The sequence below is a fragment of the Scophthalmus maximus genome, chromosome 18 (genome assembly GCF_022379125.1).
Source record: "Scophthalmus maximus strain ysfricsl-2021 chromosome 18, ASM2237912v1, whole genome shotgun sequence".
Classification (NCBI taxonomy): Eukaryota; Metazoa; Chordata; class Actinopteri; order Pleuronectiformes; family Scophthalmidae; genus Scophthalmus; species Scophthalmus maximus.
In genome coordinates, this window is record NC_061532.1 from 16,358,716 (window position 1) to 16,383,162 (window position 24,447).

Sequence of the window (24,447 nt, forward strand, 5' to 3'; positions counted from 1 at the left end):
GTATGAGGCGAGCATGTACGTGTGAATAATGGAGAAGGCCAGCTTCTCCCTAACGAGGTGTGTTTGATGGCCGACCTCAGCCCCGGTGAGTGTGTGTTTGTGTGTGTGTGTGGGGTCCACATGTCCCATATTCTCCCCTTCCATTATTCAGCGTCATGCCTTTCTCTACCACAAAACCCTTTCAGATCATAGCACCTGGGAATCAAATGTTAATAGACACCCCCCACACACACACATATATCACAGCCACAAATGTGCGACACACACACACAGACACACTTGAGTCAGTTTGACTGACATGATTTGGCATGGCGCGACAGCTTTGTTGCCCTTTTGCATCATTTATGCTCCGACAACAGGCATGACTGGTGACTGGTGGGGGTTTTTTTAATCTTGCCACCGCACGACTCTTTACATTTGAAGGAGTGAGTCAGGGAGTTCCTCTCTCTCAATTTCCTCTGTTCTGCTTCCATGCCCCACCTGTTTTTTTTGTTGTTGATTTTTTATTAATTTTTTTTATTTTGTCCTCTCATATTTTGGCTGCAGATTTATGGAGAGAAAATTTGTCTCAGCGCTATTAGTGACCCGCTGGGGAATTTCCGCACGAATGTGCTGCAAAAATGCCCCCGAAGTTTGCTGCCAGCACGTGAATGCAACATGCGTTAATAGAGGGAGACATTAAGAGGAGTCTCACAATTACAGGTGATGGCATCATTGGAAAATGATTTTTGAATGTTCATTTAAAAATAAATCAGCCGATTCCAGATGTTCATATTTGAGGATTTGCTGCTGTTCACTGGAGGTCACCCAGATATTTTTTTAGACTCTTCAACAGTCAAGTCTGCGGTTAAGATTTTAACCAAAGTGAGTCATTATTTTTGTAAAGAAGTTATTATTGAGTAACTCTATGCTTTTATCGGCAATGGGCAAATTAATGGTGATAACAACCAAGAAAATACTGAGCACATCATGAAATACAGTTTAGCTGCAGACTATACGTTGAAGAAAAGATGCGTTTGTCATCTTATTTGAACTTATCTCTTTCCGCACGACTTTGCCCAGTGATCAGAAGTCATAGGTTCCGTCTCTACACCACATCCCAGTGGAACTTATCCCTGAAAAACTCTCGGACTCCTCCAGGGGCTTCCCTGTGTGGTTGCCCCCCGCACTGACATGCACATGCACATGTGTGTTTGTGTGTGTGTGTGTGTGTGTGTCTCGGTGGAATAAGAGATGTGTGAGATGAGATGTGTGAATTATGGCAAGTGGCGAACTCTATTAGGCAGCTCCCCCCTCGCTCGCCTCCAGGCCTCTCCTCTGCCTCGACGTACAGAGAGAGGCCTGGCAAAGACAGACGTCACACTTTGTTTTTTTTTTAAACATCCGCGTCCGAGCCAAGAACACCCACCTCCGCTGAAGACGAGGAAGAGGAGCGGGAACTCCTATAGCATTAGCATTAGCCCTCAGAAGAAGGACAAGCCTCCGACTGACTGACTGTGTGTATGTGTGTGTGTGTGTGTGTGTGTGTGTGTGTGTACATGTGTGTGTGCTCTGACAGTGGGATGCTGCAATGTAATTGCTGACACTGTCCAGAGGATTGAATGTAATGAAGGTAGCTGCTTACAGGCTGCTTCATTAGTACAGCCGGGCCCCGGGCACTCCCTCCGTTTGTGTGTGTGTGTGTGTGTGTGTGTGTGTGTCTGTGTTTGTGTGTGTGTCTGTGTCTGTGTGTGTGTGTGTGTGTGGGCAAGCAAAAACTCATCATCCTGGGAAATAAGGCGAGTCGAATGGGTCCTCGCACACACACATATGCACACACGCGTACACATATGTATTACCGCCCACCCACCCACACACACATTAACCAACACATGAAAAAGGCCCCGGCAGCTGTCGATTGTAACTTTAATCCATATGAGTTCATTTCCTGCTCCTCAACTAAGACGCTCTTCAAAAAATATTTCTGAAGTTGATATCAACAGCAATACTTCGTGTTGCAGGGTGTTTTGCAGATGTAATGGGATGGGGGGATGTAGAGCTGTAACTAATAAAGTTAATTTGATTACTCATTATTTCTAAAGAGGCAACGGGCAACCTTGGTGCCCCTAGTGGTTCCAGGTGGTATTTTTGTTTGGTCACTGACGTAAAGACGCTGCGGGGCCTTTTTCCTCAAACCTATAAATCTGTAATAATAATTGGTTAATTTCTTGACAACACCTACTCTGATACTTTTGCGAGGATGTGACGGGACTGAGTGACATGAACAATATTCATATTTTGACGATAACCTTTTTCTTAGCGATGAGTGGTCTGTTGACCTTCAGCAGGCAGCAGCCGGAAGCTCCCTGTACCTCAGGAGAGTCGGACAAACCCCTGAGCTCAATGCCTCCCGGTGCATGCTTTCTTTTCGGGTGCTGCAGAAAGTTCCACTTCTGCTTTGTTCCGCTAAATTTCGCGACGATTGTCGGCACAATGTGCTAACGCCGCGGCTGCTCCACCGGGGGGCTTTTTGTTTTTTGGCCTTTTCAGAAGCGAGGCTGGCATGAAATCGGATTTGTGGGCAGAGAGGCCGGTCGCGGCGAGGTCAGCCGGTGGTACGGGACGGACGCCGAGGCTGCCGTGTTGATAGCGGCGACCCCTGTGGACATGTCAAGTTTAGATTAACTTTTCCACTTAGTGAACAATGTGCCACTCGCTATGTGGCCGTGACTCCTCCTCCAGGACATTGGGCCCGACAGCTTGCACCTCTTCAAACGAGGCCTGTGCCAATCGCGGGACGTGCCCATTAAAACGATTCCCCGGGTCAGCGCGAATGTGGCCCTCCGCTCGGATCAGAGGCCCGCCATCGATTGTGAAGTGGCCACCTGCCAGGCTAACCTTGACCCGTAAATCTGACTGCAGTCATAACCATAAACCTTGACCCCGGGCCATCGCGCTCCCTGCCTTCCGATCCCTCCCTCCCTCCCGTCCTTCCCCTCGAGTGAGAGATCACGGACGAGCAGGGGGAACATTAAGCTTCCTCTATGAAGACCGATCAATACCTGATCTGATTAGGCCTGCGCACATATGTTTCACTACAAACCTTCAAAGCCAACAGATAAAGAGCCCCCCCCCCCCCCCCCCCCCCCCCCCCCCCAGCTAATGTTAGCCATCCATTTCAGAGCGTTTGTCATATTGAGCCGAGTGAAATGAACGAGCAAAGTGTTTTTCCCAAGCAGATTCACTTAGCTTGTGCAAGGAGGAGTAAAACAAAAACAGATTGTGCAGCTGAGCTGTGGTTGTACTGGTGCAGCCCTGGGTTTCCCTGCATCAGCAGCTTGGAGGGATGAAGGAGGAGGAGGAGGAGGAGGAGGGGGGGGGGGGGCAGAGAGACGAAGGGAGAAGGGGAGGGGAGAGGAGAGGAGGGGAAGTTCTGACGGGAGAGGTATCAGAAAGTGTGCAGCGCCGTTGATGCAAGTGTAAGCACATTTCTATTGAAATCGATCGAGCCGCTCTCCAGCTCGTTTTGGCTTCTAACGAGACCTGGCTCGCCGACGGAGCGGCTGTAGACGACGCGCACTGAAACTAAGCTACGTTGGGGGCGAAAAAATGAAAAGAACATACCAGTTATTTGTGAATTTATTAATTATTTTGTTTAACTGTCGGCCTCTAATGATATTACCATCTTCAGAATGACATGAACCAGTCAAAAGTCGTTTCTATCTTCCCCTTTACTGGTACGTAGCCACGCACACTGATTTGCTTTAATAAGAAGTTGAGGGGAAATTTCACCAATGGTGATTGGTGATGTTTGCACTCAGCCAAAGGCCGATTGTGAGCGTAAAGACGTATCACTCTGTGCGACCGCTCTTTGACCACCACTGAATGGTGACTTCTTCTTCTCTAGAGACACGATGCTGTCACAGCAAATGCAGGAGACTGTAATGCATATCCTATCAATATTTTAAGCTTATTTCGCAATGTGATCGTCATTATTTTCAGGGTGTAACTACAGGTTGTGAACAACTAAAAATCTGTAAGTCTTTCTGGCTTCTCAATCAAGAAAAAAAGCAAAAGGTGATGAAAGATCTTTGCGTTTTAATTCTCCATAACTGTGATTATACTTCAGAGAACTTTTGGGAGGACTTGGATGCGATCAAATGTCGTTGGGGTGAAGTCAGAGGACGTGGGCGACACACATCCCAGCGTGCCATTAGAAGGTTGTAACGTAGTGAACTGATCCTTTAATCGTTGTGTTGTAATTCCCTGAAAAGTTATAGTCTTTGTTCGTCCTTTATCTCCTCAAGTGGCTCATGTGCATCTATATACAGAGAACTACTGTAGGATCATCGTCACCTCACTTTCATCACCTGGAGCCTTTTTTAACTACAACCTATACATATACATATACATGTACTCATGTGCTTAGAGATTACACATTGCACATTTAGTTAGGGTGTGTGTGTGTGTGTGTGTGTGTGTGTGTGTGTGTGTAAACAGCTGCTGTAAATGCCACGGAGAGCTGGCTCGCCGTGGGCCCTCTGCCATCCAAATGTCATGCTACATGGGGGGAAAAGCTGCGATACCTCATCCACACACGCACACACACTCCTGAATGGCTATATGATAATGCCACGCCGAGCCACAGACACATTCATCACACCCGTTGTCATTAGAAACAAGCCTCATTATACTCGGAGCCTGTGATTTATGATTAATATTCGCAAATGGGGGTGTGGCGGATTGTCGAGCCTCTCCAATCCATTGCTCTCATTGAACAGGAAAAACGGAGGATAGGGGAAAGAAGAAGATGGAGGAGGAGGGGGGGGGGGGGGGGGTTGTTGTAGCTGCGTGGGAAATGAGATGGCGAAGAAGAGTTAAGTAGAAAGACGGGCGCAGGGTGCAATATTCAAGGTCCCTGTACTCCCCTGGTGCCGCAAATTGTCTCCGCAACTTCTCTCTCCGCGGCTTCATTAGTAAGTGTCTTTTTCAATATTAATGGCGGCGTTAATAAAACATCAATACTTGTGAGGCCTTTTGTGGAGAGCGGCGGGGCTGCACAGGGCGCCGCAGTCTCCGGCTCTCCACTGATGTTTGGACGATAAAGGTGAATCAGTAAAAACAGACGGTGGATAGTTGTTGTTTTTTGGACATGCACTGCTTTTTTGGAAGAGAACATTAGGTTAAATGTAGAAGAAGAAAAACAATATTCGCTGTTTCGCTATATGTCGATTTTCGGGTTGGTCTGTTTTCCGATTGGTGGTGTGTGTGTGTGTGTGTGTGTGTGTGTGTGTGTGTGTGTGTGTGTGTGTGTGTGTGTGTGTGTGTGTGTGTGTGTGTGTGTGTGTGTGTGTGTGTGTGTGTGTGTGTGTGTGTGTGTGTGTGTGTGTGTGTGTGTGTGTGTGTGTGTGTGTGTGTGTGTGTTTGTGTGTGTGTGTGTGTGTCGTTGGTCCCTGCGCCAGGCTGTTGACTGGTGTAAGTGTTGGAGTTCAGCCTCTCATGTTTTATTTATTCCGGTTGGAATAAGCGACGGTGAGCGCAGGCCTCCGGAGCTGGAGAGGAACACTCAGGGTCAGCACAATCGCTCTCTCTCTCCCTCTCTACCTCACTCCCGCCACAACTTACGGCACATGCGGGACTCCCAACGAAGAATCAATTCACTTCTTTCAATTAAACACTTGTTTCAACAACAAAAAAACTGGTCCCCCAGAACTAGATTTCTGTTCAAATTTCTTGGGCAGGCCGGGAATAAAAAAATATATATATTCAGTTTGAAATTGTATAAAGCGCAGAAAGGTAAGCGGAGGAACCCCACTCTGACTATTGATGTGCCATTGAGCACCGCAAACTGCTCAGTAGCCACAGACTGGACGTAAAAATGGAGGTAGTCCGGCAAATGAAGCCAGTACGGAAGTGCCTGAACTCCTGTATTCTGTGGAATGACCAGCAGAGGGCGACTACATGTGTTTGCAAAAGGAAGTCCGTTTATATACATGTGTGTGAGAAAATGATGGTACTTCGCACTTGATTTATAACATCAGTAAACTTTTTATTTTTAAGGACAGAAAAACGTTCTCATATGCAGATTACGACCACGATATACGTATAATTTTGGGGGGTTAATCAGACTTTAATCCAAAGGCCCCGTCGCCTGATCTTCGGTATCCAGATGTACATAAGGTCATAAAGTTATTTTGCATGTTTACATTTCTGACGCTTACTGTGCTCTCAGTTATAAAGTGTTACGAGACTAGAAGAAAAAATCAATAACAGTAAAGACTGATCCTATTTCTATCAAAGCCCCTTTATGGTCAAACTGTGTCCGTGGCAATGGGAAGGGAGGGACTCAGAGGAACTCTCTCCTGTTTGCTCTTAGCATTTCATATCTGTTATATTCTTCCTCTCTTTTACTCTCTTCTGCCTCCCCCATGTATAATATCTCTTCCCCTGCACAGCCTAACCCCCCACCAGTTATTTCCCCATCTTCCCATTTTACCTCACCCTCCCTCTTTGCTTTCAGAGAATTCCCAATGCTTCCTCCCTCTCTCCTCTCCCCCTCCTCTCATCATCCAGTGCGGATTGCTCTCTCAATCCTGCAAGGGGTTAGGCTCCGGCTCACCCTTCCTCGACTCCACATGTCCGTCCTCTTCCTCCTCCTCATCCTGGGATGGAGGGGGGGGGGGGGGGGGGGGGGGCTGCCTCTCCTCTCCAGGGAGACATGCATGCAGGAGGAAGAGTTTGGGTGAGCCGGGGCCAGGGACCGGCTCCGCCTGCCTGGGACACAGCTGTGAAGAACAGTGCCGCCTCTCCCTCTCCTCCGTCCTTCTTGCTCTGCACATCTGGTGCGTAGGGGGTTCACTGGGCCATGTTGTGCTCTCTTGTTTTTGTCCTTGGCTCAGCGCGGTTTGCCGGATTTTGGCCTGGCTACGCTGGAGTAGGTTTGGATTTGTGATGCGGTTCGGCCCACTGCTGTGCCCACACGGATGAGCCGGGCTCCACTGGTGTATTAAGCAACGGTTATTAAGCCGATAGAGTAATTATTAGCTGCAGTGTGAGCGTGGGCCAAGTGCATGGGTTGTTGTTTTTGGGCCGGATTCCGTGCAGTGTTCTTCCGTGGCTGGCTCCGTCAGCAGCAGGTGGAGTGTCGCACTCATTGCATTATGTAACTTCACCCCAATTTAGATCTGACTTCAAATAAATGAAAACCAAGCCGCCGGTTGGCTCCTTCTCCTCGCGGATATAAATAGCCCTTTTTTCAAATCTTATTGAGAAAAGTGTTGTAGAGGGGAGATGCTTTGAAACGCAGCCCGGCGATTAGGATCCCATTGTTCCGCTCCACACCCCCTCCATTCTGCCGGCTGCTTACAGTAAGCCCGGGGATCTGTGTGTGTGTGTGTGTAGCTATGTGCACATGTGTATGCGGTCATCAGCATCACAGTGTGATTGAGATAGTGGCTAATGGTAAGATAGCATGTGCATGGTGTTGTGGAGTTAGTGAGTAACTGGTGTGTGTGTGTGTGTGTGTGTGTGTGTGTGTGTGTGTCTCCGGTGATGGATGCTGCTGCTTACCCCGCCGCTCCTCTCAGAATTAACAAGGTTGCTAAGATACAGTGGGTTTATATTAGATTAGGTTATCTCCTGTTATATCTGTTACTATATTTTACCCAGCACTGTGAAGCCTTTATTAATTTGGAAATTTAAGCCTGCCGTGGAATGAAGATGCTGGCATTTGTGCACCATTGCTCCTCTGCTCCTCTGGCTAGGAGGGTGTTGTTGCCCCCAAGTCAGATGTCTACCCCACCACATTACAATCTGGAGGCGTATCCATACATCCATCCATCTATTTACCATTAAACCCATTTAATCCAAAGGCCTGGGGCCCAGTGTTTCCTTTTCAACGCAGAACAAGCAAGTGATATCACTCAGACTATTGGTGGACAGAGATGTTGTCCCTCCCACCAGCAGATGTCATCCCAATCCAGTGTTTGACCTCCATAGGAGCTTCTCCAGGGCTGCAGGGCCATTGGCACCGCTGTCAGCAGATAGACAACAGGAAACAGTGAAGATGCCAAGTGGACTGCTCCGACGGAGGAGGCTGCTCTCCCTCCAATGGGGGATTTGCACTTTTCCCTTCAAGTGTACAGACACATTTTTGGACAAAATGAATTGAGCGTTTCAGTCAGGATGAGTTGCATTACATTACTAGATTTGACTGGCTTAGAACTTATAATACCCAAAGCAAGATGAGCGGTGTCATGATTGGACACCATGACGTCACCCATTGGTTTATAAAAGTGCCCTTTGAACCCTTGAGTTTAGTATTTTGGCCAGCGCCATCTTGTTTTTTTTGGAACCATAGAAGTAACCATATTTGGAGGAGCGAGGGGTGGGCCCCCATCTACTGCACGTCCACCTGCACCTGGCTGCAACCGTGCGCCGATTGGACGGCACAGGCTGCCAATCAATCAAGTTGTATCCATGCCCCAATGCATACCACACTTTATCGTCTGAATTTTCTCGAAGCGGGACCATCGTTTTTTAAGTGATGATGAACATCACGCCGTATTGAAAGAAAAGACTCAAAGATTGAACCATAAACTTCCCAGGAAAATGCTTACTGACGTTATAAATCAAGTGAGGAGTCATTTTCTCATAGACTTCTATAGAAACTGACTTTTTTTCTGTAAATATGAGCAGTGTATTGTAGTGTGTGTGTGTGTGTGTGTATGTGTGTGTGTGTGTGTGTGTGTGTGAGACGACCCGCTATAAGGGAAAATCCCATTAGCGTGGGATCCCAGCGAGATAATGAGTGCTGACTGCTTTATGTCCTGGAGATGATTGAGTGGAACAAAGGAAGCAGTTTATGAATTCCCCTCTGCTATTGGCTGACCTGGCCTGCTGGCACGCAGCATGCTAGCTAACTGACTAGCTAGCTGTTTGGGTATCGACTGTACCAGAGAAAGAGCTAGCCTTGTCGCTACCTTAGCTTCATGTTGTCTAATTATTTCCACCTGCGTTAACAGATATCTTAGCCAGGTTAACACGTCATAAACACGTCAGCGGCTTTCTAACATCCATTGATATGATTACATGATTCGCTCTCTTTGAGCTCAGTGTTTTTTGGTCCACCGATGAACACCTGGAGGCCACATGTGGCTCTTTAGCCGCTAACGGCTCCACGAGCTAGTTGCTAGCTATGTCTATTCTGTTGTTTGGCAATGAGAAGGGAAACATAGAGTTGGGTTTTTACAGTTTTTTAAATTGAAAAACAGCCGCCTGCTGTGGCTAAAAACTATGTTATAAGAGCGGTAAGAAACGGACATGGCCTGCTTTTACACTGTACTGCCTCCAGGGGAGCCAAGACGAGGAGCGCTTCAACCCCTCATTTGTTTTCAAATGTGATATTGATATATTTTTATTCCATAATTCATTTTAACCAGGTACTGTGATATTGTTTTTGAAAAGTATGAAAGGATTACGATTATTAGTTTGGTAAAACAAGAATGAGTCAAAGTTTTGACCTCGGAAAAACAATGAACAAAAATGTAAGGGAGTCCCACAGAGCTTTCATCCACATCTTTCAGGCGTATTGAAGAAAGACAGAGCAGTGACATTGACAATCTTCGGCTGCACATGATATCAGAAATGTCCGATTTGAAAACTGAACTTTAGCAATATATTATGAGATGTGTTTGACCACAAAATAGCAGCGTGATATACAGGTGGACTAGAGAGTCACGATCAGTCCAAGCTCTGACAAATGGCCTCAGATGTCTCTTTAGCCGTCTCCAGGTTTGATTGTCCGGCCATGTGGAAGCATCGACCTTTTAGCTCGCCGTGTACGTTGGGTAATAGCGCCCTCGGGGGGGGTGGCGGCACAGGGGGTCACTGCGTTGCGTACCTTCCCTTTCGCAGCGGCCCGGGGAATCGAGCGGCGCTCGCTTGTTGCTCAGGGGATCAGCCCTAATTCCAAATCCATCCGAAAGGGGTTAGGAAGCAAAACTAAGTCGACCTCTGCTCTGACGAGTAAATCCCAGGTTCCTCCCACACTGCGGCTTTTTGGGGACACGAGAGATGGTGCAGTGCATGGTGGGATTCGGGGGGGGGGGGGGGACGATGAAAGCTAAGCTGCGGATTTACCTGGAGAAAGGTGCATGGGTGGAGCTTTGAGCGTGGGAGGGAGCGGCGTTGCAAATTCTTGCGCACCTTTTCCCCCTCCCCTCCTCCCCTCTCACTCCTCCATCCTCCATCCTCCATCCTCCCCACCTCTCCCCCCTTCTCCTCAGCTCTTGCACAGGATCACATTAATATTCCTTTGAAGCCCGTTTCAACTGCAGCCAGAGCTCCCTTCCTCTCTCCCTCTCTCTCCCTCTCTCACTCCTTCTCTCCCCCTTCTCCCCCCCCCCCCCCTTTTTCGCCCTCTCGCTCTCCGTTCCGTCGCCGAGCTGTTGTTTTCTGGAGGGGAGAACCGCTTTCCCACCATTTTTCTACCGATCAGTGCAGCGCGCTTCTGTTACCTTTCCGTCAGGAGTTCCCCCTTGTTGCACACATCATGTGCACACACGAACACGCGCGTGCTCGCACACACGCACACACGCACACACACACACACACGTGTGGTGGGTACCGATGCCTTTGACAGAGTGTGTTGATTGGTTCAGAATGGTTGCTGCCTCTTGTAGGAGAGTGGAACGGCTATTTTTAGATCATGGGGTAGCTGGGAGAGAAAGACTGAGGAGGGCTGCGTGTGTGTGTGTGTGTGTGTGTGTGTGTGTGTGTGTGTGTGTGTGTGTGTGTTAGTAAGGAATACCGCAGTCTTGAAGGAAGTTCCCTCTTCTCACACACACACATACACATGCACTCTTGCAGCAGTGCCCCTTTAAAGCCAGGGTGGTGTGTGTTCCACGGGCTTGCTCCCTTTTCCTCTTCTCTCTCTCAACCCTTTTTTTCCCTATACCCCCTCCTCTCGCTGTCTTAACATCTCTCTGGTTCCTCTCTTTCTCCCTCTCTCTCTCTCTCTCTCTCTCTCTCTCTCTCGCTCTTTCACGGTGTGCAAATGTCAGCACTCTCCCATTTATTTGCCCAGAGCAACGTCCTGCGCCCTCTGTTTACCTCTGTCTCCGCAGCGTTGCCCCGTCGCTACTGCTCTCCTCCTCGTCACTCTTCCTCCTCTCTTCCTCTTCTCTTTCACCCCCACCCACCCTTTCTCCGCCTCAATCTTGCATTTTTTCGTCATCCTGCCACTCTTCCCCGTCTCTGTTGCATCCTTACTCCCCCCCCCCCCCGCCTTTGCCACCACACTTCAATTTTTTACACCATTCTTGCTTCACCCGCTCGATCCCCCCCACCCCGCCCCCTCCTCTCGTTCATGGATCATGGCACTTCATCGGTGTAACACCATGACATTTCCAGTCTTATCTACAACTAGCGCATCAAGTTTTTTGGGGGGGGTTTGAATCAACCGCCACCATCATCACCAGTATCAATCCCCCCCCCCCCCCCCCCCCCCCCCCGGTGCTTGGTTTTCCCAGGCGTGTCCGTTCACGTTTGGCCCCCCATCAAATCACAAAACACCTTGTCCCTCGTTTCATCCTCCTTGTCCGTCCTTTTTCCCATCTCCCCTCACTTTGTCTCTCACTTGTTTCTTTTGTCCCTCCCTCTCCGCGTGTCTTCGTCTTCCTCCCTGTCTCACTCTATTCGTCACTCCATCCATCAGTGATCGCCCCGATGACTCATGTTGCTCGCACCTGCTCTGCAGTTGAAGGGGTGCCGACGTGGGGGTTTTTTCTATGAGAAGAGGTCGGAGACGACGAAGGCGACGGCTTCACGTCGGCACTGTGCGATCAGAAAGTTTGCACGTGGGTTGACGGTGGCATTGGCTTCATTCGAACAGTGGCTGTATTTCATTTGCAAACACGGAAGACTCAATCAGACATGATGCGCCCGGTGCGCCGAGATACGGGACACAACATAAAAGTGTTCCCAAAGCTGGACAGATGCGTTCAGGGGCGGCATGTGGAGCGGAGCTCCTTGGATGTTGTTCCTCTAGTTTCACTCATCGCATTCAAACGAGGGTTGGTTTAGTGTGTGTCCTCATTTTCTTCATTTGTGAATCCGTTCGGTCTTGCACCTTCGTGAGGCCTAACCATGACACCATTGAGAAAAACTAGATATTTGTGTTTCTCTGTTTTACAAGGTGAGATGTGCTTGAGAGTTTTTGGAAGCTGAAAGACTTTTAATTGTTATTCAAATCTCTCCTCCGTTGATTTTCTCTTTGGAAAATACCTGTGATTCGACAATTGGACTTTGTGCAGTAAACCCCTCGTGTATTTTATATTGGATTGCTGATACATCTGTGTGCTCTCTCTCCCTCTCTCTCTCTGTCTATCCAGTGAGCGACAGCTGTTTTCGAAACCTCGCGGAGGACCGCAGTGGCGTCAACCTCAAAGATCTTGTACACGATCCGTCCCTGTGAGTATTGGCCTCTGACGCCATAAATCGATCTACAGAGCGAAATAAAAACACCTTTGATGAACATCTGTGCTTTCTTGCACACAAGTGTTTAATCCGGCCGTTCGACCTACCTCAGGTCTACCAAAGACACACACACACACACACACACACACACGCAAAAGATGCACAGGTTCTCTGTCTGCATGTGTGCGTCTTTGTTCCTGCTTGGAAGCCCTCGTCTTCTTCTTCTTCTTCTTCTTCTTCTTCTCTTTTTTTTTTTTTTTGCTGGAGCGTAACTAAGAAACTAAAAATATCTCTTCGGCACAACATGTCGGGGGCTCTGTGTCGCCCTATGGAGAGAAATTCCCAGCATGCACCCAGGCAACAACAAAAGCGCTGCGGCACAGGCTTCTGTCTAAGGACGGCTTCTTGGTGGCTTGCAAGGCGCCATTATTTGTTCGAGGAAAAGTGAAGGAGGCGAAACAAAACCGTTGATTTTTGTTAACGGGGGATGTGATCGCTGACACAGCGGATGGTGAACCGCACGTCTCGCATGAAGTCTTTCTACGTCCGCAGTGTGAATTAGACACAAGAGCAACAAAAGTTTACGCCAAATGCTCGACTCTATAATCACGGTTATGCTTATGTCAGAGAAGCCACCAATGTGGCTTTTATGACGCAATCGTGTCACGACAGGTGTGTTGCACAGAACCTTAGGAGGGTGTGGAGTTGTTCGTACGAACGCCTCTTGAAAAAGCTGCAAGCAGCAAATACCACAAGCCCCAAAAAGACGGCCCGTTCCAAACTGCACTAGTTGTACGTACATCTGACCACAGAACTTTGGGCATATACTATATATGTTTCAGCTTTAACAGACCACAGAAGGATAGGTTTTCTGACAAATCTGACTTGCAAGTGCTCACAATCTTCAACCCATCATCAACAGCATCACGTATCACACGTCGCTGCTCTCCACAAACTGCTCTGACACGCTTCTGTGGCCTGTCTCAGTGCGGCCATTGATTTGCCGGAGTTCCCCTCGCTCCCCTGTCTTCTGTACAACACCAGTCGATACGACCGTGGAGTGTCACCGGACCCCCCCCCCCCGCCGGGGGACCCTGGACAGATCCGTGATCTCGTCACGTCCTTCATGGCGTGTTCATTTTCAGGCCTGTGATGTGGAATGTATGTGTTGAGTCTGTGTGTGACACTGTCGTGATGCGTCGCGCCAGAGAGTGATCGGGGATCGTCACGTGTTTATTTGTACAGCAGGGTCTAACCCCGGAGAAATGCAACTGTCTGGAAGTTGATTTGTACTTGTGGGTGTAGCGTGTGTGAACATGCTTGGGTCTATGTATGTGTGTGTGTGTGTGTGTGTGTGTGTGTGTGTGTGTGTGTGTGTGTTTTTTATTCACTGGGTCGATCTTTATTTCTTGAGATTTACACCGCAGGCAACTTGTTGGGTGTCGGTTTGCTCCGTTGTCAATGGCTATTGAGATCGAACGATCCTCCTGTTACAACTCACGTGTACTCACATGTAGGGATTTGCCACTAAAAGCTTTGAACAAATTGAATAATTAATCTCAAACATTGCCTCTAACGAATTGACATGCAGTCGGTGTTTAAACCTTGAAACCGAGCAGAACGAGGAAGTAGATGTCAAATGTGAAATGCATTTGTTTTACACACACACGCAAATGAAAAGTTTGCTTTCTTTGCATGCGTATTTGAAAACCTGTGTATTTTCTCGGTTATTGATAGCAAAACACCTGAATCTTTCATGCTGTGAATCTCTTATTGAAAAGACAATCCCGTCGGGGAGAAGCCGAGAGCGACGCTCCTCGGATGTTGTGCACGTTTGCTTGTAAATGGCCGTGATATATCCTGATCTCCTCCCTCATTTAGATTTATAAACAGAAGAGGTGGATTTATATAATTGAATATTTGGATACCAGTCAAGGCGAGGTGTGCTCATGGCTTCCCAAGGGGCTTTGAATTGCACTTAAATGTCGCAAACATAAAAGTTACAGTGAACCCTTGAATGTCTCCAACCGCTACAAATCTAGTGAACAAGTAAGTATGCGCTTTGAAGATGGAATATTAATGGAAACAGAATCACATAAGGAGAAGGAAGTGCGATTGGATGTTGACAGTTGATGAAAGGGTCAGTTGTGGCCTTCTTGTTTTGGGTGGCATGTTTGCTGATGTAAGGGTTTTTGGCTGAGTTTCCTCGTTGTTGAGTTACAGGATCTGTCGTAGGCTCATTCCACTAAAAAGACACTTTGGATGAGTGTGTCGTACACCAGTGGGCCGATAGGGCTACGCTTGGATTAAACACAATGCTGTTAAAACATTAGAATTGGACACAGGGACACGCAGGCGGTCGGTGCTGGCGTGTCCCTGCGATGGTGGCGGCTGCAGACGGGCTCTCCGGCTGACCTCATCTGGCCTGAGATCGTAAATGTCCACCAGGTCAGCGGCTCCATCGGGTCGACCGGACGGAAAACGCCGTGCCCTCAATGTGCCACCGCTGCTGTGACAGAGGCACGGACGGAGATGGAGAGAGAGAATGAGGGAATGAGGGAAGGAGGGAGGGACCACGGGGCCACAGCAGGACACATAACATGAACTGTAATCATAGCAACTCCCTGGCACACACACACACACACACACACACACGTCGGCACAGGCGATGCCTCGGTTCGGCCCAGTTTGGCGTCCACGAGCATCCAGAGGTCTGTCAGGTGGAGGGAAAAAACGATTTGTGCCAAAAAAGAAAGAGAGAGAGTAACAGAGGGGGGGGGGGGGTCAAACAAATGATACCCAGACTCAAGGACACACAGATGAGGCAGAGGTGGATGTGTAAGTAAGTGTTCCTATGTGTGTGTGCGCGTTAGTTTTTTTTATCTTTACCTTTTCTTGTGTGAGAGAGTACTTCTGTGGAGATTTGTGTGTGTGTGTGTGCGTGCGTGCGTGTGTGTGTGTGTGTGTGTGTGTCTCTCTGTCTGCCCTCCAGCAACTTGTTCGTAACCACCTTTGTCGATTTTACAAATTGTCATGGCTAACAATAGCTAGAAGTCAATCAGACGGGTGACAGTCAGGCCAATTTTACAGTGAGCCGACACTCAGGGGACAAAGACACACACACACACACACACACACACACACACACACACACACACACACACACACACAATGCTGGTCTGTTAAGAGAGTCAATGGATAAGCACCATAAAAACTATAAAGCTCACTGGATCTACTTCTTGAAAATATGTAACGTTAATTTGAGCAGGCAACACTCATCAGTGTTTTCATATTGACGATAGATCAAATGATTTCCTTTCAATGTAGCTCTATACTTTTGAAACAAACTGACCATTGGCGCTATATATCATCTTGATAGTTTATCTGTAACTAGAATTGCATTATGATTTTAAGCTCATTCAACCTAAGAAATAATGTTCCTGTTCACCTCAACCTAGACTATGATTAATAGGGTTAGGGTCACAGACTAAGTTCAATATCAGCATATTTGCAACTGGCCCAAATGCGTTAATGGACGACATTTCCTCATTATGTTGCTGGGAAATCCGATCCAGCCGCAAATTACATTTCCATCAATAATCCGATCACCAATCCCAACAAGTCGATCGGCGAGGTGAGAGCCAAAGCAATGGGCGAGAGCTCGGTGACAATGGCGATTCAGTGTAGTTCACACACTGCCAAGGAAATTGAAACGCACAGATTTTTTAAGGTTTATTGTTTTTAAATGTGTGAAGTCTGTTTGATGTGTTGCTGCGTAGCTGTGATGGTTGGGGGGGGTGGGGCGGTGGGGGGGGTGGGCACAGGAGAGACCGTCAACAATGGCGGATCTGAACCAGAATGACATTTATTCAGTAAATAAATAGAACGCTCTTGGGGTGGAGTGCTCCGTCTGTGTGTGTGTGTGTGTGTGTCTGCGTGTCTGCGTGCGTGTGTGTGTGTCTGCGTGTCTGCGTGAGTGTAATCATGGAAGTGAACCCCCCCCCCCCCCCCACCGAGCACTCAGAGCTCTCATCACTGTAGGGGTTTTGAAGAGGTGGGCCGGTCCACTCCTTCCTCCACCCTCCCCCGTCTCTCCCCTCCATCAGCGAACATGTTGAGAGGTGACCCCCGGAGAGCTTTCCCACATATACGGACCAACCGACAAAACATGGGCTCGACTCCACGCAAGCAGAACCACCGGGAGAGTGCGTAGAGGGCCGCGGCGGCTCTCGCGTCTCCTCCCCAGGACGGAGTGTGTGTGTGTGTGTGTGTGTGTGTGTCGGAGGCGGCGAGAGACAGAAGGAAGGAGAGAGTGAGATTGAGTGCCGTGTACAAAGAGCTTGTATTATTAATGAAATCACCCCGGCAGATGGGTCTCATCTTGGAAGTGTCCCACAACCACTGAGATTTGCAGCTGGCTCACATGCACACTCATGCCCCCCCCCCTCTTGTTAAGTGTGCCTCTGACAGTCTATCCCTCCTCTTTTCACCCTCTCCGCGTTCTGTCCTTTCTCTCTTTATCCTCCTCTTGTGCTCGTCTTTTATTCATTGAAAGATTTCGGCCGTGGCGTCCAAGGCTTTCAGGCCAAAACTACTGCTATGCTCCCCCCCCCTCTCACCTCCCTCCCCCTGCCCCACTCCTCCTTTCCCTTCCGCTCCTTCCTTCGCCCGCGTCTCATTTGTCCACACCTCGAGCAAAAAGCCTTTATTCCACGCTGACTACCTACACCCTGCAGTTTGAGGAAAAGCTTCATATGTCAGAACCCCCCTCCATAAATGGGTGTTTAAAAATGTTGCAGGCCCTTTCCCCTCCAATAGGCTTCCTTCAATTCAGAGCACATGCACCCTACAGAAGAAAAAAACAGCCAAGTTCTCTATTTGCAAAGACGCCACGCTTTTTTTTGCTCATCCTCATTTACAGTACAGATTTATGAACATGAATCCCTGTGGTTTGGTCCGGGCCATTTATATCAATTAGGGAACAGGCTGAATATCAGAAACAGCTCCCTTCTCTGCATGTGCACACACGTACCGCACAACAGGATGACCACAGACAGCATAGCCACAATAATACATATGATATATATATATATGTATATACTGTATATGAGTGTGTGTGCACATGCATATACATATACATGCATGTAGTGTGTGTCATAAAACTCCAAACACATTATTCACCTTTGTAGGGCTGCATATGTAAAATACATGTCATATTTGTATCAATGTGGTGTACGCAAATGCAACACATACTGTATGTAAACTGTATATTTATACGAGCGAACAAGCTTACACAAGCTTACTATATACTTCCATACACATTTACATATATAAAGATACACAAGCATATACTGTACATGCGTCAATGCGCGTTTCAAATTATACCTGAAGATGTTCCATGAACACGTGGGCACACAAAATGTCCAGTCAACAACATATTTCCTCCCTTCACGCAGAAATGGCATCCCCGATAGTTACCAGAAGAAAAGAAGAAAAAAAACATTCATCCGCTGGCACACACAAACTCCCTCACACACTTCCTCACAATGAACAACACGGCAACTAGAGGCTTCAGACAGGAAGGGGTTGCCTAGGAAACGGTGGGAAGGAACCCTAGTTATTTGTGTTGAGCATATTTTCATTTGGGCTGAAACGGAGAGGCATAAAAAAAAAAAAAAAAAAAACGGGAGAGGGAGAGAGGTGATTTGTCCTGACAGCTCCTTTACTCTCCCGAGGTGTTGCACAGACACACACACACACACACACACACACACACACACACGTAAACGGACGAATGCACATGCATGAACACATAAGATAAATATGATAAAATACACGCTTGCACACACACACACAGACACTTACAGAGATGCCAAAAAACTCCCTCCCCTCCAAAGCACAAATCACTCGTGCCATCACAGGAATGTCAACAGGGGAGTGTGTGTGTGTGTGTGTGTGTGTGTGTGTGTGTGTGTGTGTGTGTGTGTGTGTGTGTGTGTGTGTGTGTGTGTGTGTGTGTGTGTGTGTGTGTGTGTGTGTGTGTGTGTGTGTGTGTGTTGGGTGCACAAGTTAGGGAACGCTCCGAGTAGCCCTACATGTGCAGTGTTTCATGAAAGAGTACGTCTCAAATGATTCCCTCTGACTTCTCGGGCTCTTTTGTCAGAAGCAGACAGCTTCTCTGTGAGTTTCAGGCTCCGTCTCCTCCGCGTTGCTCGCTGCAGTATTTTTTTGGGGGGCGGTGGGGGGGTGATGCCTTTTCCTCTGCCTCTGCTTCTGCTGCTGCTGCTCCCGTGCACAGTTTGAATACTGAGCAGAGCTGGTGGATTTCTGAGTAAATTATATTTTAGTCTTCACAACTCGTTACGTCGCCGCGCGTTTAAAAAGCATCTGAGAATAGCAGATGCCTTAATGTTCGTGGAGGGTATTTGAAGTGGCTGACGTGGAGAGGGGGGAAACATGATGCAGTATAGTCTCCCAAAAATAGCGCTCCTTAAAAAAAGAAAAGAAAGAGAAAATGGTTACATAAGAGGTGTCTGTGCTGAGCCTTCACCTTGAGCCTGTGGTGGTTTGTTCGGGTGGTTGTCGTACTCGGACTGGCCACCGGAGGTCGCCGTGGCTCGCCGTGCAGCAGCCGCAGCAGCAGCAGCAGCAGCTCTGTCCTTGTCAGAGCGCCCTCTTCAGTGGGCCGTCCTGTGGAAATCCTTTCAGGAGGAGATGTTCAAGGGCATTCTCTCTCTCTCTCTCCCCTCCTTTTTTTCGCTGTTATATTTCTGTGTCCCTCACTCCTCCCTGCACCTGTTTAGGTCTCATTGGACTGTATTTATTCCCCTCATCCTTACGGTATCTGCGATTGGTTCTCTATCCTCTCCCTTTTTCTTAAATGGGACTTTAAAAGTCTTGTTGGCTTCAAGGCCAGAGAGGCTGGAGGGGAAAGGATGTTACAGCCCCCAAAAAACAAACACAACATATTTACGGCCATTGGTGTGTGTCTGTCTTTCTGGATGATATCCAAAGCCTGAACCTTAACCTGCTGATCCACATGTAGCCCTTTTCCACAAACGCTGGTGATGGTTCCTCCTGCCAGAAACCAGAACACGTTCCACAGATGTTTTCGTTAAGGTACAACATTTCTAGTTCAAAACCTGGATGACGATAATAATGACGCCACCCTTGAGAAACCATGAATGAAAGCAGCCGCAGTGAGATGCTTTCTGAAAGCCTTCAAGCCCAAGATGTAATGACTTTAAAAGAAAATGTTTAAAAAGGCAAGAGAAAGGGTTCTGTCAGCCTCGACGTATCATTCTTCTTCTTTGGTTCATTGGCAGTTGGCAGACCACATATAGCTGTTACAATAATCCGAAAGGAGTTTAGAGCCGCTGCTCCCTGGCGTCAAAATGAGGACGTTGAGGCGGGTCGGGGAATCTGATTACGAGGCCTCCAGGGCGCCTTCCTTTGGAGGTTTTCTGGGAATGTCCAACTGGGAAATACCCAGAACTCTCTGGAGGGATTATATTTCCCATCTGGCCATGGGAATGCCTCGGGGTCTCCCTGGAGGAGAGGTCGGTTGGTTCGTCTGGATAACCCCCTGGTTAGCCTGCTGCCACCCCGACCCGACCCTGGATAAGTGAGGACGGACGGATGAAATGGATCGAGTGTGGATCACTTCTCAAAAGGACTAAAATGGCTCCTAACAAGATCCGGCTCTCACACCATCCCAGTGGAAAACCGATATTTGACATTCGGCAGCAGGGTGTTGTATTTACAGTACAGAGATAAGAGCCTGGCGGCACAGTGGTACAGCGGTTGGCTCTCTAGCCGCACAGTAAGAACGTCCTGGGTCTGAACCTGACGGCCAGCCCTAGCCTTTCCATGTGGAGTTTGCATGTTCACCCTGTGCCGGCTTGGGTTTTCTCTGGGTACACTACAGGTGTGCATGTTTTTCTGTCTCTATTGTCAGCCCTGCGATACACCGGCGACATATCCAGGGTGTACCCCAACTCTTGCCCAATGCCAGCCCCCCCTGCAACCCTCAAAGGATGAGCAGGTATAGAGAGACCGTCCTTAAACTGGTCACCCTGTGTTTAATCTTCTTGTGAGGTCACATCACTCCTCCTTAGCTGACCCTTTTTTACCTGATGATTTTCCTACTCGGATCCATACAGTTGTCTGTCGTCTTGAATCTCATACATGGAACGATTGTAAATTTGATTAGTGACGTCCCCTCTTTCCTCAGGTTGGGGGGTATGATCACGGCCTACAAGATCGTGCCAGATGAAATCGATGAAATCAAGGTACATGATTGATTGTTCCGTGTCTGTATCTGTGTCTGCCTTTCTGTTCTGTCATATGCAGGGTTGATTTTTAATAATTCGAATTAACAGTGTGTGTGTGTGTGTGTGTGTGCGTGTGCGTGTGTGCCAACAGGAGACTCTGGTGGATTGGTGCGATGAGAAGGAACTCAACCTCATCCTAACCACCGGAGGCACAGGCTTCGCCCCGAGAGACGTCACACCAGAGGTGGGTTCTCGTTGGACTGTGTCAATCACGAATCCGTCCGTAAAATCACGAATTTTAAAGGGACATTTTTTTTATCTGATGAAAGAAAAAATTGACTTGTTCAATAAGCGATGTGACGGCGAGAAAGCGATTCAAACGTGACCGTGGCATTTTGAAAATGTGTTCTAATATATGATGAAGTACCTTGCCCTATCCATTTCTTTGTTTCGAGGTTTTGAGTTGAAATATGAAATTCTGACCAAACTTACAAACATCACATACAGATTTTTCTTCTAAGGCTGATGTTCACGGCATCTTTTCAATCTTCGGAAAATCTAAATTGCATTTAAGTATTTGCTCTAAAGATTAAGCTTGAATGTTGATCATATAGCCAGGTTGCCTAAGAACAAACGAGGACGAGATTATGTTTTTGCCGAGAGGTCATATGAGGGCATTTAATCCTCCGCGATAGACGCTTGGCGTCGGCTGAAGTAAAAAGGGAAGGGGGTTCGTCTGCAGAAAGGTGGATCCCTCCTGTTGCTCTCCGCGCTTCATTCAGACGACCTCAGCATGTTTTCGCTGATTACAGATGTGCGTTGCAGCGCTGATTAACACACGTTGTAATTAGCCCCTCGGTCACATGGGAAATAAAGAGGCAGGAAGTTAGATCCTTTTCAACTCACGTTTAAAAAAAGGGGGGGGGGTTGCATTGCAAGCAATTCAGAGATAATTGGTGGCAGGTCTCAGGATGGATGTGTTATTTGTGAGTATTTCATATTATAAAGGCTTGTGCACACATTTCAATAATAAGGGAAACTCTTAAGGTGTATTAATATGAAAGATTTAAGTTAACGGTTGAATGAAATAAATGAATTGTGGTTCAGTGTGGTGATTGTCTGCCCCTTGATTTTGCTGTTTACCACATCAGATAAAATAGTTTTATTTTTTATTTCAGACAATATGAAGTAGAAAGTGTGTGAATCCTTTATGCACGAACACATTTGTTCGTGCACGTACACGCGTCGACTGCACCGTGAACCCAAGTTTACACAAGACAGAATATACATTTAGTCTTTCTCCCTTTTACCTGTGTCATCACACACCTTTATATTGAAGGATTAGAAGAAGCTGTTTTTGGATTTTACACTCCTCCACTTCTGTTACATGCACTCACACACACACACACACACATACACATACACAAGCAATTTGGCAGGGGATGAGCTGTGGTTCTCAGCAGTATCATTGGTCCTCATCAATCATGGGAGACAGCAGCAACCTTCCTGGAAGGGGGGAAGACACGCGCGCACACGCTGTAGTCGCTGATAATACGGGATATCTGATCCAACCCTGTGTGCCCGGAGACGGCGATATCTCTCCGTCTCCGTCTCTCTCTCTGTGTTTGAAGACCGTAGCCGGACACAGACGACTGTATTCTGTGTGGATGAAAGCGAGGAACGGATTATACTCCAGGTCTTTACTCTCGCAATTTTTGTAGACATATGAGCGTCACTTTTTCTAGTTTTCCCTCTAGTTTTCCTGTCTGTTAGAGTTAGCGCAACGCGTAACCGCAATTTCCATCGCGTCCATTAATAAACCTCGTTTCAAACGTCGGAAGGCCGGAAAAATCCTTATCTGACCTGTCGCCTCCCCATCTGCACCTCCATTAGCAATCAAGATTGGCTTAATCTTTCAAATCAATATCGAAATAGACTCTTTATTTTTTTTCTTCTTCTCGGTGAGCGCGTCCAGTTCCTGTAAGAACCGTGTGCGTTCGCACCATTTGCCACGGATTGAATTGTCAGGGATTAATGTGGTTTGGAGATGTGGTGGTTTTTTTCGCAGATTTCCCCGTTTCCTTTTACCAGCGTTGTAATGGTGCAGTGATGAGCAGCCTGGTTGCTATTGCTGGAGTAGTGACCCCTAAAAATAATTATGTATATCCCACTCTATACCCTTCCAGAGTTATTTTAACGGCCTAACGGTGGTGGAAAATCCGTGTACAGTGCCTGTAGTCGTCCGTGCGACTGGTGCCTGTTAACCTTGGTTGTCAAACTCTTGTTAATGTCAGGTCAGAATATCTTTTTTTTTAAGTTTCTCACACAATTTTCTTTCATTGCAAATATTATATATGTTTTCCTGTTTTGATTAGACACTGACGCGTTCATGCAGACCTGCATCAGCGGGCTTACAGATGCATGCTCAGTTAATTGCTTTCCGCATGCAAGTAGAATTGATTTCTGGTGATAAGCACAAAGGGCGTGATCAGAATTATACATATCCTCTTCTGGAAAGTCATTTTTCCAATGTGCTTGGCCACAGGAGGCATCTTTATGACCTCACTTGGTCAGATTTTATCACACACCCTTATCGTGTGTGAGTCCTGCTCCCGTCCTTGTTATACTTACCCCCCCCCCCCCCCCCCCACACACACACACACAAACTTTCAACATTTACATGTAATAAAGAACCTCCCCCCCCTTTCTCCCTGTTCCTATTTCCCAAATCGTTTACCTTGTGCACATCTAAGCCAACTCCCTCTACTTCCAATCACTAACTTTATATGATGTATGATGATGAGGAACAAATCCAGCCTCCCTCCCTCCCTCCCTCCCTCCCTCTCGTTTCCGTCTCACCCCCTCCTCAGGTCCCACCCACACTCTTTTCCCTTCTCCTCACCCTCCCCTCCCTCCCTCCCTCCCTCATCTCCCTCTCCTGAGTCCAAGCCCACGATGCTCATCAGTGGCTCCTCCGCTTTGAAGTCTTTCCTCTTCCCCCTCTCCCAATTGCTAATGGTGCGTTTTGAAGTGTCACTCAACTCAAGGGCACCCAACACACACAAACACACCCACACACACACACACACGTTTATGCCCGTATCTCTGCCAAGACGACGAAAGTGGCGACACCGACAAGGCCCGGAATTTGTACGTTGTGCAGAAAAGTGTGTATGGCGGAAAAGGCCCAGGCTTTAGAGACAAACGCATCCATCATTACGTTGTCTAATTGCACTGATCGACCCAAGAGAAAGACATATTCCCGTATTGATTTCAAAGACTGAATCAATGTCGATCGCTAATGGAGGTGTAGATGAGGACGAGACGGGTCAGATGAGGATTCTTTCTTTCAGCCCCTCATAGACACTAGTGAGGCATGAACTGTGCCAGAGGGATTGTTACTTCCTTGTTATTGGAAGGGCAGTCCGGGTGTTTTGAGTCGAGGCTTGTGGGATGTTGTTGTTGTTGTTGTTAGTCAACCATGGGACTATTATTTCCTGGTTATCTACATAATATCTACAAATGAGACTCGGACCACTCTAACAACACTCCTCCCTCCTCCCTCCTCTCTCCTCCCTCCTCTCTCCTCTCTCCTCCCTCCTCTCTCCTCTCTCCTCTCTCTCCTCTCTCCTCCCTCCTCTCTCCTCTCTCCTCTCTCCTCTCTCTCCTCCCTCCTCTCTCCTCCCTCCTCCCTCCTCTCTCCTCCCTCCTCCCTCCT

The 24,447-nt window shown here is 47.8% G+C and overlaps 1 protein-coding gene across 14 annotated transcripts in view; it reads left to right on the top strand.

The window, feature by feature from the left end:
• Window positions 1-24,447, top strand: part of gphnb (gephyrin b) — a 120,877-nt gene that overhangs the window by 53,783 nt on the left and 42,647 nt on the right. For 8 of the 14 annotated variants that reach the window (XM_035617050.2, XM_047328719.1, XM_047328721.1 and 5 more), the window contains exons 2-5: window positions 12,372-12,450; window positions 20,414-20,500; window positions 20,690-20,747; window positions 20,881-20,973. In XM_035617050.2, the coding sequence (XP_035472943.2) occupies window positions 12,372-12,450; window positions 20,414-20,500; window positions 20,690-20,747; window positions 20,881-20,973 (317 nt within the window). The remainder of the gene's footprint in view (window positions 1-12,371; window positions 12,451-20,413; window positions 20,501-20,689; window positions 20,748-20,880; window positions 20,974-24,447) is intronic. The other 6 variants (XM_035617061.2, XM_035617062.2, XM_035617064.2 and 3 more) reach the window with 1 other exon arrangement.